The 18,025-nt window shown below is 37.1% G+C and overlaps 1 protein-coding gene across 7 annotated transcripts in view; it reads left to right on the top strand.

The window, feature by feature from the left end:
• The window catches only part of LOC113229287, an 83,476-nt gene extending 66,805 nt beyond the window's left edge, over positions 1 to 16,671 (top strand). For 4 of the 7 annotated variants that reach the window (XM_026462833.1, XM_026462834.1, XM_026462832.1 and 1 more), the window contains 14 exons: positions 1,738 to 1,990; positions 2,761 to 2,947; positions 3,034 to 3,190; positions 3,268 to 5,532; positions 5,796 to 5,916; positions 6,002 to 6,356; positions 6,435 to 6,687; positions 7,142 to 7,561; positions 8,070 to 8,226; positions 9,482 to 9,590; positions 10,207 to 10,317; positions 11,544 to 11,645; positions 12,576 to 12,728; positions 15,099 to 16,671. In XM_026462833.1, the coding sequence (XP_026318618.1) occupies positions 1,738 to 1,990; positions 2,761 to 2,947; positions 3,034 to 3,190; positions 3,268 to 5,532; positions 5,796 to 5,916; positions 6,002 to 6,356; positions 6,435 to 6,687; positions 7,142 to 7,561; positions 8,070 to 8,226; positions 9,482 to 9,590; positions 10,207 to 10,317; positions 11,544 to 11,645; positions 12,576 to 12,728; positions 15,099 to 15,270 (4,815 nt within the window). In that variant the 3' untranslated portion in view covers positions 15,271 to 16,671. The remainder of the gene's footprint in view (positions 1 to 1,737; positions 1,991 to 2,760; positions 2,948 to 3,033; positions 3,191 to 3,267; positions 5,533 to 5,795; positions 5,917 to 6,001; positions 6,357 to 6,434; positions 6,688 to 7,141; positions 7,562 to 8,069; positions 8,227 to 9,481; positions 9,591 to 10,206; positions 10,318 to 11,543; positions 11,646 to 12,575; positions 12,729 to 15,098) is intronic. The other 3 variants (XM_026462836.1, XM_026462838.1, XM_026462835.1) reach the window with 3 other exon arrangements.
• The last annotated feature ends 1,354 nt before the right edge of the window (positions 16,672 to 18,025 follow it).

The following is an 18,025-nucleotide window of genomic DNA, read 5'->3' as shown; positions in this document are numbered from 1 at the left end:
CCTTCGAACCGGTCGGATTCGAACCGACGTCTTCTTGCATACCGTGCCAGAATATGCGAGAAGACGTCGGTTCGAATCCGACCGGTTCGTAGGAATTTTTTCTGAGTGTTTTTCTGAGTGTTCGATTTTTGTATTAATAATTATAACTTTTTTATTGTTATGTTGTGTTGCTAAAATTTAGTTCCAATGGCAGTTGAGTCCCAACGGAGTTTCAGTAGAATCGGCAGCAATGGTACTCATTAATTCAATCACTAACGACAATGTTACATTATGGAAATTACTATGCATATCTTAATTTTTATCTCGTTTAATCAACATTTCAGTTTTCAAATGAAATGTAGTTTTGTTACGTCACTTAATTAGTAGACTACGTCACCGCCATTGAAGAGCCGGATACCAATAAAAAACCGACCTCCAAAATCATACATCCCAAGTTTGCCACCCTTAGAGGTGCAATATTTTCTTCAAATTGAAATGGGACCACTATAGAGGCACCCTCATTCCAACAAAAAAGAATCACCAAAATCGGTTCATAAATCGAGTTATCGCGTAACATACATACAAATAAAAAGAAAAAAAACATAACCGTCGAATTGAGCACCTCCTCCTTTTTTTGAAGTCGGTTAAACAAATGCAATGGCTACACTACACTTTACAGAATCCCAAATCTACAAGATACTGCCATTGATTTCTGGATTATCGACACACAACTAAGATGATTTAAAATTAGCAGAATTGGGGACCAAGTCCGATGGTCACGCAGTATGATTTGCCCACGTGTAGTAGAAACATTATATTACATAAAAACCTCATTGTGTATAGTGAGAGTTTGATAACCACATCATATATATAGGTATACATTAACTTAATTAATGATCATGATCGTCATTTAACAGTTTAAATAATATTTAAAACAAAACTAATCAAATTAATTTTTAAATCATTTAACTTTTTCAACAAAACCTATTTCTTACGGAAGTATGTTCGAAAATATCAGGCTCATAATTAACATAGTTGTATCATGTGCAAGTAAAAGCTGCATATTGGACTAGTTAGAATTAGAAACGCCATACATCCGCATCCCGAATTATACTAGCATAAATGTTTATGTTCTCCGCTCGTTTACGTTACGAAATCACTGGAAAACCATTTTGGGAACGTACGTCGACTTCTCCTAAGTACCTTACTACTTGTAATAGACGAGTCCGCGCGTTCACTGTATTAAGCCATACAAATTCGTTCTATACGTATGTACGTGACTATGAAGTTAAGAGGGTTCAAATGACATGATACACGAATTTAGTAGGGTTACAGCACTTGTAAGATATACATTCTCAATTTTCTTAGTAAGGATTTATTTAGTTTCATATTATCATGATGTAAATACAATGTACATATTACCTACCTATACTTTAACAATGTTTACGTTTTGCTAGTCATCATTTTATTTTAGGTCCACTTGTTTGTGCGGAATTTCCCGGTATCAATTCTCAGAAAGTAAATTTTAGTTAGTAGCCAAAAAATATCCCATTAATAACGATTAGTGGTATATTTTTGGCTGTAAGGTTATTTTTCAGAATAAATGAACGTACCTTTTAATAAAAACTTCCTTACATTATTTTGAATATTTAGATTTCCTTAGTCAACTACATTTATAGCTTACAATTTTAAAAATATCAGAATTGTTTTATTTTAAAACTGTTTTAACATAAAATTCACAAAAGCATTTTTCTCCAGGGACACGAATCCGTCGGTTCTAACAATACCATGTCGATATGTAAGTCGGAGCTGCTGTTTTCCCCCGTGAAGGAAGCCATGCACGGAGTCCACTTCAGCGTGGACAGTCTGGATTGCGAGTTACCCACGGAGCAGGATCTCATCCTCACCTGTCAGGCCAATAAGAACAATTACACTATCGCCTTTGAGGGCAGTCTCACCACCTACTCAGAGGACAGTGAATGTTTTGAATTAGCCGTCAATCACAAACATGGTAAGGATTTCAATATAGCATCGGCTAAATTTAAAAACTTTGTTACTCCGTTTTTGGACACTGACCCCTTTTTACTCTTTATGCACAATATCGAGCAATTAAAGTTTAAAATACAATTTCTAGACAAGGTATATGATCATAACTTTATTTGTATAAAATAAAGGTATAATAATAGATTGTCATGTAAAATATTTCTATATAATTTCTCTCAAAAGTTCACTTTAATGGAGGTAGAAGTTTACGAATTTAGCCGACGATAGGTTTATATTATATTGCAACAAACATTTGTACTGTAAGGAAACACTAAATTAGCAAAGTACAAATAGAAAAGATTTGTGATACTGTGATGTTTACGCAGCATTTTGTAGGTAAAGCAGAAGATGAAATAAAGTTGAATAAATAGAGCGCTATCTGTGTAATTTTCATATGTCATACTTGTTTGGTTGTGTTACGCATACGTAAACATTCATCATACATATATGATGAAGACAACGACCACATCGCTATTAATAAAGCGCCTATTTAGATAAAGAACGCTATTAATTGTATTGAACTTTCAAGTCTATTTGGTACTTATACGTGTAGACAAAATTATATAATGTAAGACAAAAATTCGAGCTGCATACCTAACATAAAAAAAAAATTTCGTACTCTATTTGATCTTGCGATAGTGACAGAATAAGCGTTTGTTTTTTGATGACCTTAGCTCAATTTACGGTTTAATTAAAAGTGATAAGCAAACGACTCATTCTCTTGAAATCCTATTTCAGACAAAATGGGCAAGGAAGCAGAAAATGTAGTATTAGATAACGACGAGAGAACGCGCAGGAATTTAGAATTACTAGAAAGATGTAAAAGATTAACCAATAAGTTAACAACCTCTATGGTTAGAAGTGATTTAGGATTAACTACGTGGAGTAAGCTTAAGAAACAAACAAGTCAGTCACCGTTAAGGAGGTAAGAAATTCTTTAGAATAAATAAATACTTTTTACAAGACTTTAAAGTCAGTAACTGAAATCGTTGGTCATTAATTTCATTACAGACACCCGTCAGGAAACAACAATGGAGACTCGAATGAAACAACTGATGCAACAACTGAGATGAGTAATTCTGTTATTAAAAGCCAAAGTTTGCCAAACCTATACAGAAGGAAACTTATGAGCAGTTCCATCAATTCGGCGGCGCTAAGTAATTCAACGGTACGTCTAAACCTACTTCTTAACATCTTACGCTGTCCATTTATTGCCCTTACTATTTACCATCTATCTGTTTTCAGGTCGATTCGTTTACGGTCAATCAGAGATTAACTGGCACTTCTACTTGCATGAAGGTGTACGATGTATCACAACACCGCTCAACTCAAGGAAGTCAACATTCAGAACCAATGAGTACGTCGTCAACAGAAAACCACTCCTCGTCAGATAAAAGTCAACCGAAACAACCGTTCAATCTGGTAAAGTTATTCATGAAACAAAAGAGTATGAGCAATGATGGAATTATGAGCATGGATCAAATGGACAGGTCAGAATGTTGGCCTTCCAGCTCAGGGGGCGAAAGTGGTGAGTCCATTGAAGACAGGAGAGACTCAAAACTGGAACGATCGCAAGCAGAATTACCTAACAAAGTAATGGAAGAAGTTACAACTGTCGTCTATGAAGAAATACCAACACAAAATCCGTATAATAGAGTATACGACGATGTTTTAGTAGAAGAGGAGGAAACTGTCGATGGAGCTAAACTGAGCGACAGTGAAAATCACATTTATGCAACTGTAAATAAACCCCTTATTAAAAGAGCAAATGTCAGTGTCACCAATAGTCCCGCTAAACTGAGAAGTACCAGAAAATCATGTTCGTCGCAGTCTTCGGCTTCTGCAACAAGTGTAAGCATTTCGAGCTGTTCAGAATCAGATGGAACTCAAATCACAAGAATGAACAAGCTATTGCTAAGGGAGCCTTGCGATAACAAATCTACTTCTACTCACCTTGAGGCTGTCACTACTGATAAAAGTATACAAACATCGAGCATGCAAATGTCTACAAGGGTGGAGAATAATTTATTCAAAGTCGTTGAGCCTTCATTCCTAGAAAAGCTGAAAGAAGGCGACTGTGAGAAACCTGTATTTGTTTTGTACCCGAACTATACATTACCCGATATCAGCTTCTTAAATGGAAGACCCAATATTTACCTAAATCCCGTGAAAGTAAACGTTTCACCAAGATCAAGCGAAAGTAAGAGAGGCAGATTGCAAATGAGAGGTAAACGACCATTCTCATGCAATGATGTAGAAATGTTGAAGAAGAAAGGGCTCGGTCATATCAAGGACTGGGATTCACTTAGTTTCTTGCTGCCAATGGAATGTAAACAACTTCTATCGGAAGTACCAGAACTGATGCATCATGTGAAAGAGAAAGATATGTCTAGATGCAGTGACAAATATTGTAATGCAACACCATCAAAGTCAAAGCGCCCAATGAGTTGTGATTGCAACAACTTGGGCAACGCTACTGCTGTGTCTTCAAGCTCGAGCACTGCTACTCAACCTTCCTCAGGTTACCGTGGTTCTTCAACAATGCTAACTGATTCGTCAGCACAAAACAGCCCGGCTCCTGCTGGAAATTACAACCCCTTATTTGTTTACCGCTATGATAGCGCCACAAGTTCGGAAGCAAGTTGTGGCAATGATAAAACCAACCCTGCTGTTCCGAAACGATCGTTGTTGCTAGCAGACCAAACTAAATTCGCTAGGCAGGGTGAACTTGCACCACCTAGGCCGCCATTGCCAAAGAGTATTTTGCGTAAATCCATGGATAAAACGCGCAAATCTAGTTCGAAGCGTTACAGCATGTTCGAAATGGACGACTTGTTGCAAGATCCTATAGTTTGCATTACAGCTGCAACTGAACACAAAACCAAGAGACGATCTTTGCAGGAACCGTACTATTTGCAAAATCATAACGTTGACTATAGGAAAAATAATGATATCGCTGCAAAGAGGCTATCGCAACAGTTCCTCGATGCTGCTGAGAAAGATGCTGATTACAATGAGTATTATCATGATGAAGGCGTGGGTACAGAGAGTAGCCTAGAATCAGGAAAATCCAACGAGCTCAAATATCACAGACCCCACACGCCACCGTTACCTAAACCAAGAACAAAGAAATTGGAGTACACAGAATTTCCGCCACCTGGTGCACTGATCAGCAGTGCTGATTTACAACAACTGGAAGAGTTTTTGAAACTAAGCGGCTTTAATTGCCAAAATATGGACGACTGGGACCAAAATCAAGTTCAAAAGGTAAGAGGCCAGGTTAGCAAATTTCTGCAAATGAAAAGATCCCAGGAGGAGAACCAGAGGTCTACGGATTCCAGTGGCAGTAGTTGTAATAGTAAAAAGTCAGTGAGCTTTGCACAGAAATCAGAGACTAAAGCCGAAGGTCAACAGACTCTAAAACTGGTCGAAGACTTGAAGGCTGCAAATCTCAACACTCCTCCCAATTCACCTAATATTTCAGCTGTGATAGCGCAGAGACATTATCAGGTAAATTGTTTGTCAGTTGCAGTCTTTGTCCATGTCATTTTTCGTTGAGTTCTGTGAGTACCTTTGGTTCAATTCTTTTACTTTTTTCATTATTTTCTGTATTATTTCGGTAATAAATTTATTTTTCAAAGCATTATCATACGCTTGATATTTTTCATTTTTCAATTAATTTTACTAACCATTTCACGTCGCTTAGACTAATCACAATTAACTTGATCACCTTCTAATATATATATGCCAATAAAAACTACTTCTGATTGTAGGGTAAGAATTTGGCTGAGATACCAATTTGTGAAGAAGCTGAAGTGAGTCCTGATGAATTCGGAAGTCCCACCCACGACGGTAGAGGAAAATACGATATGATTGATGTGTCACAAAAAAGAGGTAAATGATTTTGCCATGCCATGCAGAAAAATTTTAAGTAATTGTTATATAAGATCGAATTTTCCTTAATTTCATTATTTTTCAGCTTTGATCTCGAACGTAACGGATGCTGTGGAAATGTTGATCCAGCACTTTTCTTCCGCAACGGATCAGGTCGAATTGGCGTACCTTGGCGATTCTAAACAGTCCCCTGCTTGCGCCAAAATAGCCTTAAACGCATTATGCCCAGCTTTGTATGCGATATTCAGAGACGGGCTCAAAGAAAACATTGAGACCTCATTCGGGTCAGTCAACAACTCCGTTTGGCAAATGGTTGAAGCTACAGCCAGGCAAGGACCGATAACAAAATCTTTAAATGAGCTTGTTCTAAGGATCAACAGCGAGGACGCCGTCACTGAAGGGCTGGTTAAGTTCAACGCTTTTATTCTTGGATTACTCAAGTATGTGTCCTATCACTCCTTCGTTTCATCAAATGACTTGTGAGACGTGATATTGCAAATAATGAATTGTGTTTATAGTGCGCAGTCAGTCGACGCATGGGTGTCATACGTACGAACTAGAGAATCAATACTTGCAAAACATTACGACTCTGACTCCCTAATCTTGGCGGGTTGTGTCGGCGAGCCGCGCTGCAGAGCCCTCTTGGATACGTTGCTTGCCGGTCTTGAGCCACTGAAGCTCTTGCCCTTCTCACTAGACCTCATGTTTGAGATGCGAGAGCTACATAGGAGTTTCAAGAAAATTGAAAGTGATATGCGTGCAGCCAGTAGGGTAAGTCTATATGTTTTAGCTACTTGTAAGATGACCAAGATATTTCACCTACCTAACACAGGTGTTTATCTTCCAACTAACTGTACTCAAATGTTGTCTATGATTTAAATATCAATCGGTGAGTACTAGCTATCTGCAATCCAACAAACTACTGTGCAACACATTTTACGAAATAAATAACATGTATTAAAATGCCGCGCCATGCCAAGCAGACATCGCTTTATTTGCATTTTATTGTTTATTGCATGTGCTTTCGAATCACTATTCACGGCATACTTGTATAAAGGGACAATTTTAGCATTGATTGTCGTGCACAGCTTCCATAAAATGCAAATAAAGGTATGGCTGAAGATCGATGTCGGCCGACAATGTTTATTTATCAAGGGTGAAGTTTTCCACTAACAACGGATAGCATGATGCATGAACCTAAAAGAAAATTTGGTGTATTTAACAGCCAACTTCGATTAACACTCCGCCACTAACACTGAACCAACGCAATTTGCTGAAGCTGGTGCGATCGATGCAATCCAGCGGGCCCTCCAGCGACGACTGCCAAACCAGCGTTATTATGAGACAAAAAGAACCCAAAAACAAAGAGCCGTCGACACCTGACTTGTTAAACGATTCGGCTAACGTGAAAACTACTATAGAAAAGAATAGGCCAAGATCGTGTGTCAATCCATCAGCTATTGGGTACGATCTTTGTCCGAACAACAGCCGAATCGAATTGGAGAATAATCGCCGGTGGTCTGGGGTACAGTTGGGCTCGAAATTGATGCAGGCGTTCGATCGGCTTGTGTTTGACGACAGCGACGACTACACTGATAGCCTGGAGAATAACAAACCTTCGAATAAAACGAGCAACGAGGCGAAGGTAACTGACGGGCAGGGCTTTGTGTGATACTTGGATGTGCTTTATTTCGTAGTCTATGAATTTTTGGTTTCGTTGTTTTATTTTACAGATTGTTTTCATTTCGCCATCAGCAAGTGCTACTGGCTTTTGCAACGTTGATTTGTTTGGATGGTTTATTTGTTTTTTTCTTATTTTGTCTTGTTTTGGGATTGCATCGCATAGGGTTGTGTATGCACGAATTTTGTTTGCTTTTCATTTCTTTCTTGGTGTAGAATTAACCCATATTTATATAGTACAACAATTATCTAGAACTCGTTGACTTAGAGTTATCGATTCTACTGAATGCAGTTCCTGTAAATTATTCTAGACAAAAAAAAAGAAAAGTAGATACACAAATATTCTTGTTTCTTTTATAAAATAGTTAAAATATGACGTACTAGAAGTTTTAACGACGATATTAAATTTAACAAATACAATTAAGCAATGATATGCGCAGTCTGTATCATTTCAATCTTCTGTTTCTCCGTAGCTGGATTGCAGCGGTGAGGATTGGCGACCAGGTTCAGCGGGCAGCTGTGCCAGTAACCAAACCGGGAATAGCAATCAATCGGGTGGAAAATTCCGGCGCTTGCAGCTCAAGTGGGAGCTCCTCAGCAATGCTGAAAGCCCAGGAGCCACGCCATCAGGTAAGACTCGTCTTCTACATCAGATCAATCTAACATCGCCGATTAAAGATAAAGTTTACTTTTAGTTAGGTTTCAAGAAATCAATACTATTCTGGGAATGACATTTTTTTAAAATGTTATTTTAACAAGAAGCCAAAGTTTTGAACGCTTTACATGTCTCACGCCAGTCAGTCAAACATAAGAATTCGGTCAATACGATTCAGTTATCAGAATTATATTCACACTGCTTTTAATCCGTATATTAGGGCTTTCATCCCGGGAATGTCGATTTCGAAAATAGTATCGACAATTATTTGGCATTTTCGAGACTAGACATGTTTTCAATCTCGAAAATATCGAGATTTTTCAGACTTAGTTCACTTAATTCAAAAGTTTTCAAATCTACTAAACAAATAGTACTTTTTTATTCTGGTTACTTGGAGACGGCAATACTGTAGAATGGAGCTTATGGTATAATCTGCGGCGATTGAAGAAAGGTAGTAAACATAATCTCAGTACACAGTACTAAAAAAAGCGACCACAAAAGTTCGTGGAATTACATCGATTTGCGAGGTTTTATTGAAATCGGTTACCGGAAAGTGCGCAAAACCGGATTCATTCCGTAGTGTGCCGCCCTTAGAGGTAGAGTATTTTCTTCAAATTTAAATGGGACCAATACTGAGGTACTATATCTATAATAAAGGATATCGCGTAACATCTATACAAAAAGAAATAACGTCGAATTGAGAAAGTCCTCCTTTTTTTGAAGTCGTTTCAAATTGAGGATCTTTCCATCTAACTCCTTTTTTGAAGTCGTTTCAAAATAAGGTCCACTCCATCTGAAAATAAACTTAAACGGCATTTGTTTCTTACGTATCCACTATAAAAATGAAAAAATAAGATCCATAAATAATTTGTTCATTTTATAATTTGAGTTAATAAAGCACTTAATTCAAATATCATGTTTTGTCGTGGCTTTGTCTGTCTAAATGCGCAGCCTATAAGTATGGAACCTATTTTGAAACAGTCTCGTAAGCTCGTTTTCCCCGGGATTTTCGAGACCGCGCCGAGTCTTTGTTTTTTCACGGGACGCTGATATGTAGCGAGACTGAAAGTCCTAACATTGATGCTTTTTAAAGCATTGCTTTAAATATACTTCCACTTATAACATGTCTGAACTGTAAAAGCAAATGCCACTCCATCGCTCATCTTCCCATCTGCATAAACAAATAACAAAATTCGCAACTGTGTAAATAACCGCCACGGATGTTCCCAGGAGAGACTTCGCCGGCCACCGCACGAGGTTCAAAAATCCCAAGGCCAGTGTCGTCGCCTGTTCGGCCTCAAGCGCCCACATTGCAGTCGCCAGCCAAAAACACGCATCGGTGAGTGAACTTCTGTACTTGAAGTCTCTTGTTTGCTATACAATTTGAATGAATGTTGAGGGACGGTTTGTTGGGAATTACAGAAGGAAAAATGAAGTTCTTATTAATTGATTGGTGGTAAACCCGACATTTTTGGTGAATCACTACATGAAATACACTAACGACGAATCCAACATTTACTTTCTATGTATTTATACCTTATATAGCAAATTGAAATTGTACAATCGATTAAGATGTATTGTCGTCTTAGAGAAAAAGTAGTATTCGTAGTTAGAGTAAAAATAATCTCCACAAACTACATACACGTAGCTAATAATAATTCGATTTTCGTAGGAAATAACATATTATTCAAAATCGCAATACATTTTGCGTTAACTTCTTGGCGGAAAAGATTCTGTTTATTTTATTTATTCATTTATAACCAGGTTACATAGACCCATAAGTACATACCTTATAGACTAAGATTATTATTAATAAGTAGAATATTTCAGTTCCGTGTAGATATACATTTTGTAGCCTACCTGGGATATGTGACAAAATGGCTCTTAGGTCTGAAATACTAGATGATGTCAACCAGCACTGTACTGTTAATTGATGTAATATTGTGGGTCCACAGCGGAATTCCCGTGCCAGTGCGCAAAGGCAGTTCTCCCACATCGGGTCAGCCCCGCACAATCACTACCACAAGAAGCGCAGCGAGCAAGAGGCCACCGCAAGCGGCTAACAGGTACGACACGGTCATAGTCATTGGAGACAAGGGGGATTTTTCTCTTCATCTTAAGTTTAAGTAACAGTAAAGCTCCTTGCGAAAGAGTTCGTTCAGGGAAGTACTGCCATCTTACCTATTTCTTCGCCAAGTAATGTGAGCATTACTGCGTTTCAGTTTTGAAGGGTAAGGCTGCTATTGAAATTACAGGCACATGGGACTTATGAACTTATGTCTCAGGGCGTCGGGCGCAGTGGTAGTGCCCCTCAGATCTTTTGGATTTAAAGCTCTGTGTGGCACTACAACTGCCATGAACAGACTTCTAGCTTACCATCAGGCACACGATTTGTTCGTCCCGTCACTTATTATAAAAAAAAGTTCGTTCAGGGAAGTACTGCCATCTTACCTATTTAGTGCTAGTGAAATTACAGGCACATGGGACTTGTCAACTTATGTCTCAAGGTGACGTCACCCTGACATGTTTGGGTAGTGGCTCAAACTTTGCAATTTAAACACTGACTATTTAAGAGTTTAAGCTCTTGAGTGACACTGCAACTGCTATGGCCAGGCGTGTCACTTACCACAAGACTCACTTGTTCGTTCCATCACCACTAAAAAACGTTATCACTTCTCACGCTCTTAAAGTTCGTATTTATGCTGGGTGTAGAATGCATAAAATAAATGTTGTAATTTTACATTCAATTTTAAGTTAAATAATCGTTTATTTGTAATATTGCTGTTTAATTACCTCGCAATCGCAGCAGAGTGTATAAATCGTTCATGAAACCCATTTTACCCTCGACTGAAGTATCCACACTCGCCTTCGGCTCGGCTGGATATACTCGTCTCGGGTAAATTGACGCGTTTTATGCACTTGTTGTACAATCTAACTATCTTTGGAACAAACGACTTAGCTTTTTTACGTTCGCGTTCCTTATCAAAAACTTACTTCTTCGGTACCTACTAGGGTTAATCTCAATTTTCAAAACTTGCAAGCTTATTTAGCATAGTAGTTACATGGGTTATTAAACAGTACCTGTTAGAAACATTTAGTATAATTAAACAATAGTATAGTTATATAATGGCGATATTGTATTCAACTGCCATCAACTGGTGATAGCTCTTTATTTTCCTTCTTCTGTTTCATTATTATCTTTTTTTACATCTGTAATAATATGTAGAAATGTTGAAATTTCCTGGGAACAGTGGTTTTCTATGCTTTAAATAAATATGCACAAAATCTTCAGACAACCTGTGACGACATCGAAGAAACCCGTCGTGATCAAACCGGTCCAAAGCCCAATTAAGACCAGAACAAATGATGTTAAGACCACCAATGCTAAAGCACCGTATGTACTTTTACAGGGAAATATAACCAAACTAACTGCTATTTGGTATTTGGAATTTTCCTTACTAATTCTCATAATGCCTAACCGCATGTTTAGCGATCTTTTCTTACCAGGAAAAATGTTGTTAAACACGAAAATATTACTCCTAGGTTATTGCAACTAAGACTATTATTCAAAATATGCTAAAAACCCATTCGACATTGCATGTTAAGGCGATGTTATAAGAAATCCGATTGATTTATTAAGAAAATTGTTTTTTATTAAAAAATCAAACAGTGCAGTTTGCATAGGTAATGTTGCATGTTTCAAATAGAAATCTTTGAAATATGACAGGGAAGGTTATTTGGTACTGCAGTGCGGTAACCTTTGATGAGGTCTTGTCGTAAGCTTAAAATCGTATTTTTTATTTACATCTTGCAAGGGATTAACTAATCAATCAAAATACCCAATAATCTCAACACAGAGTCTAAAAACCGACCTCAAAAGTTCGTGGAATTATATCTATTTGCCAAGTTTTATTGAACTCGGTTACCGGAAAATGCGTGAAACCGGATTTATTCCCTAGTCTGCCACCCTTAGAGGTGGAATATTTTCTTGAAATTTAAATAGGACCAAACCCCCTTTCTGACAAAAAAGAATTGGTTTACAAACCGGCCGGAGTTATCACGTAGCACACATACAAAAAAATACGGTCGAATTGAGAATCTCCTCCTTTTTTGAAGTCGGTTAAAAAAGAGATGTATTGTGGTGTCAATTCCTCATTATTTTAATCACAAAATTGAAATATTGATTTACCTTTCAATCATTTCAATTATGTACTCTTAATACCTGATTTTTTTTCCTTTTGTCACTCAATTTCAACCCTTTTTATTATACGTATAATTAAAATAAGTTTAAAGTATCATTCGTCAAATATTACCGTTTGTACAGGACTTCTCGCGTGGACCAGCCTCACGGAGGCGGTGCCACTCCTCGGCCGTCATCTCTGCCGTACGGGCGTTCAGTCCCACCAGCCGCACCCCGCCGTGCCGCTTCCTCTTCGGCTTCTAGACCGCACCATGCCTCTAGCCAGCAGAAACACAAGTGAGCTATGTTCCTGTTATTTACCTTGCCTGCTGAATTTCTGGTATCTTTAGTATATCATGGAAGAAAAGGTATTCCATTCGAATAGCCGGGACAGTGATGCTAGGGCCACACTTGCGTCTATCGTCACGCAGCTTCGCGCAATGATACGATAAACGCAGGTGTAACCATCTATTATCGGCTATCGTCGCGAATGTTCGGGCTGCGTACAAGTTATCGCTTAGGTTGTGGTACATCAAAGGGTTTTACTATAGCGCGTTAAATATCGTGCTGCGGGGTCGGGTTAGCCTTGTACTTTTCGATCAATCGATTGGACGTTTTGATTGTACGTTCTATCTAAATAATGGAGTGGAGCGACGAATTGGTGTTGGGAGTTTTTAAACAACTTTCAAGATGAATGAGAATTGTATGGGATCCAAAGAATGTTCACTATAAATACCATAATTGTTAGCACACATGTAGAAGAAAAAAAGTCGTCGTCCATAGTCAATACAAAGCTGCTAAAGTGACCACCGCATTGACTCGATAACTTTTCAGCGAACAAAACATGAAACTTCGGCACGAATTGCTTCGTGATGATTAGGTACGCAAGTGCGGCCCCAACATCAGGCAAACGACATACAAATGAATTTCCGTCAAGTAGATATACTTGACAGAAACTCATTTGTAGGTATTTTAATATCTATATTAACCTTTAGACAATAATTTACTGTTGAACGTAAATTAATTATGACAGACAGACTTATCGTCTACGACTTATCTGTAAATCGGCATAGTAGCTATAGAGTACAGGATTAGAAGATATGTATATTATTATGACGAACACTGAACAGTAAAATCTGTAGTCACGCAACAGTATAAATGACCTATTGCGATATTTTAGTAGCAGTAACGCTCCTTGTGAAAAAGTTCGTTCAGCGAAATACTGCCACCTTACCTATTTCTGCCGCCAAGCAATAATGTGAACATTACTGCGTTTCGGTTTTGAAGGGCGCTCGCTGGTGAAATTACAGGCACGGGCGCAGTGGCAGTGTCCCTCAGATCTTTCTTACTTAAAGCTCTGAGAATACTGTATCTGTTATGGACAGACGTGTCGCTTAATAAAGCCATAACATATGATTTTTTATGTGTGTTTGCATATTGACACTTCGGGGACGAAAAGGCTAAAAGCCATTTTCTTAAAAATTCATTCATTCATTCACTCATCAATTGGACATAGTAATGCAAACAAGAACCAACCCACACCTCGAGTGAAATTGAGTTATGTATTTAGGTAGAACACCAGACGTGTCCTTTACCCGCTCACAAAAGATCCTGGCAATATACCAAGCCAAAACGGAGAAAATAAAAGTCCTTCAGGGTACCAACCCTAAATAAGTAACTTTTCAATAGCTAAAAAGAACCATGCTGTTTAACTTCGTATATAGTATTAATTAAATTTTTATTGAATTGATATTCAATTATTTTTTGTGAAATTACTCCACTGGTTTGTTATAATTATCAATACAAAGATCGAAAACTCAGAAAAAACACTCAGAAAAAATTCCTTCGATCCGGTCGGATTCGAACCGACGTCTTCTTGCATACCGTGCCAGACGCTATACCAACTAAGCCACGGAACGAACCAACGGACCTCACGAATTTTTCTATGTGCTTGCGTCGTGTCTTTGTACTTGGTCTTTCAACGACTCGTATATAGATTTCGTATATACTATTTTTTTTTAATATGCTAAATGGATCCATGTCACATTACTGACGTACTGTAGATCTTTAGATCTTTAGCATGTTCATTACAAAAAATAGAACATGATTCTCGATAACTAAATAAAAAGATACATAATGTTTTCTATTTATTGCTATATAATACAATAGTTTTCTTATATCATTCTTAATGCTACACATAACTAACGTTTTTTGTCTCAAATAACTTACCTATTTATTTCTTCACATTGTTTTTACAAAAGTCAAAATATCTCGAAAGTGACATTTTGTGGGTTGGTTCTAGTTTGCATAACTATGTCCAAATCATTATCATGAATAATGAATTAGTTGGGTTAAACTTTCAAGCTCTTTCCACCTGTTTAGTCAAAGAAATATTTTTCGTCAAAAATATTTTTTTATGTAAAAAAGCTATAAGAACTAAAATGGATATGAAACAATACATTTATTTATAATTATCCTTTTCACTCGCTTTGCGAACTTTGTACTTTGACTTTTCCATCTTTTCTTCCCTGAAGTGCTAATATGACATATTCTGAAAATATTATGTAAAGTTGGTAATATCAGCTTTTCGAATGTGTATTTCTTCCAACATCCTTCAAACTTATATTGTGACAGATACGTGCGAACTCTAAACTTATTTTGTGACAGATACGTGCGAACTCTATGGCATCGATTGCCTTCAGACTCCGGTCACCTCGCTTTTAACGAGGGCGAACGTCTACGTGTTATCTTGGAAGTGGACGACCAACACTTGCTTTGCTGCCGAGGGGAGCAGAAGGGCCTGGTTCCTCGCGACGCCGTGTTGTTGGAGGACTTCTGATATTTGCAGCCATAGCATAACTGGCAGCCACAGTGGCGGCCGCTAAGGCTCAAACAAAGACATTGAGTCGGAAAAGAACATTGTGGACGCGGAGTTCTTTGTGCAATAATTTTGGAAGAGATCTATAGATATTTTAGCTTATGAATGCGAGCGTTACCTAAGTGAACGTGATTGTGAGAGCTCCGCTGTTTAGATACGCTGTAAATACTGTAAGGTGATTTTTTTTAAATTAGCGAGTCCATTTTCGAATCCTGTCTACATTGTCGTGTAAAAAGTTTTGATGTTACCTATATCAACGATTAATACAATTTCCCACATCCGTAATGAATCTATAACATCACTAAGATTAAATTCTCACATTTCTAATTCTTTAGCAAAATCTAGTCTTACGTTAAGGCATGAAATTGTCTTCTACTGTACATAAATTAATGTTAAGGAACACAAGTTGTAGCAATATTTGCTGTCATATTAAATGCACTAGTATTCAATGATTACAGTAAATATCCTACAATTGGATGTGATAAAAATATTTATTTACTTTTTACTGTAAGGACAAAATCTCATATTCATAAGCAAACTCCTTATAATCGAAATTCGGTTAAGCTGAGAGAAAGGCACCTAAATATGAAAATTCGATGTTAAAATAAATTCAATATTAAATTGATGTCTAAATTTATCCATATGATACGCGTTTTATACATAATCTAATTGGTATATAGTGTGTTAACTAACAATGTAAAAAAATCATAGCGAAAATTACGTAGGTTGTATAATTATCCAACAACATCGTATCCAAATGTAGAGTGGTAAGATTAACGAGTAAAATTACTAATGTTTGAGGTGGTGAATGCAGTCATAATTATAGCATCTAAATCTACTTTCCACGGACTGGCTAACTCATGTTTAGTATTTAACTGCATGCAGCCTCTCCTATGCACCTTCCTCTCACAGTCTGTGGTAATGGACCGTAATTTCATACGTAGTGGTAGGTTTAACATTTGTAAATATTAACTGCATGGCCTAACCAAAACACCTTCCTTTGCGCCATCCTACACTATCGTATAAGCCATTTAAGTCACATCTTGCAGAATATCGTTATACCTAAAATTCAAATTGGCGTTGAAATCTAATACCTAGCACAGCTAACTGCATGCTCCTTTCCTATTCACCTTCCACATCAATCCAGCACTATTGAACATTTCTCTTAAAAAACAGGCAACTGCTTTGCCACCATCATTCAAGATCTCACCAAATATACTGCCAATATCACATACGTTCCGTTTAAAGCTATTGAATTAAGCTTTTGCGTTAAGTACGGTCACGGATATTGTGATCCCAATAATCATATCACACTGCTTAAAGCCTAGAGGTAGCGGAAGAGATGATATTTTTTGTATGCATTTGTATTGCTCAAGGGTCTATGGTAATGGGCGGTAGTGTCGGTATTATATTCGTGATAGAATACTCTATTGTAATCTTCATACTCATGATTTGATACTTTAGTTTATGTAAAGTAATTCGTACCTATGTAAATATATGAAAATTATTCGTAGGAAATTTTAGGGGTCAAAATTTGTAACGAACCTTTTGAATGCACGATACAGTTCCTCTCGTAGTCAGTCGTGCTATCGAGTCACAGCATTGGTGAATTAGTGTATGTATTTGTGTAGAACGAAATTATAAATAGTAACCTCAGGTGTCTTTCTCTACGCGGAAGTGATATTCGCAAGTCTTGCCAACTCGGTCAGATAAAAGTTCTAATAGAGGCTTGTCGACATATTCTCATTACAAACGTGAGTTGACACAAATTAGTACTGTACAATAGATATAATTATACAATAAATTAGAATAACAATGTTGATCGAATAGTTAATTATTATTAGACGATTTACTTTCATATTGATGATCATAAATTTTGCGTTTGTAATTTAAACTTTAGACATTCATAACCGTGTATGAATCGCGCTTCGTGACTGAATGATGTGATGTGGCCTTTTGTATGTTATTAAAGTTATAATAGTGTTACTGTGTCGTGTGTGTGCGCTTGTTGCATCCAGCGGAGTATTCGTCTCTATTTCAAGATAGCGTTAGCTACGCTTCCACAAAATATATTCCTAGTGAGCAGTTTAAAAATAAAACAACATGCCTTATACCAAACAATTAAATGACGCTCCGGAATGCTTCACGTATTCGCTTGCAATTAGCGTGTATCCCTTTAAACTTAGAGGAGTTTGTTAGTCGTAAGTTTTTATCAACAGTTTATATTATCGGATGATGTTGAACTTTTATAAAATGACATTACTCCTGCGCGTTCGTAAGATAAAGTTGAGTAGGTATGAGACAGTGAGTTATCCTTAACGGTACAAACGGTTAAGTTATTTTACAAAATTGCCTGTAAGATTTTTTTTTATTTATATTTTACGATCGGGATCAATGAGTTGAATTTTTTAATTGAAAAAAATTATTTTCTTAAGAAAAAAAACTAAATGTTAAAAAAATAAAAAAGAGGCTTTCGTTATGATGCGAAACGTCAACGAACGACTGAGAAATAATTCCGAATAATTATCATTAAGTTTACCTCGAAATCATTAAACTAATTTCGACATAGGACATATTCATCAATCATTGTATGTATTGTTTACATTTTAATTGCGTTAAGTGCCATAATTTAATGAATTAACAATTGATAAATATTATTGTAATGCATAACCATGTACACCAATAAACAAAATGTAAAAATTATCGTTTGGTTTCA

The sequence above is a fragment of the Hyposmocoma kahamanoa genome, unplaced genomic scaffold, assembly GCF_003589595.1.
Source record: "Hyposmocoma kahamanoa isolate Upper Pololo Valley unplaced genomic scaffold, ASM358959v1 296, whole genome shotgun sequence".
In the NCBI taxonomy this organism is placed as follows: domain Eukaryota; kingdom Metazoa; phylum Arthropoda; class Insecta; order Lepidoptera; family Cosmopterigidae; genus Hyposmocoma; species Hyposmocoma kahamanoa.
This window is presented reverse-complemented; position numbering and strand designations above follow the sequence as displayed.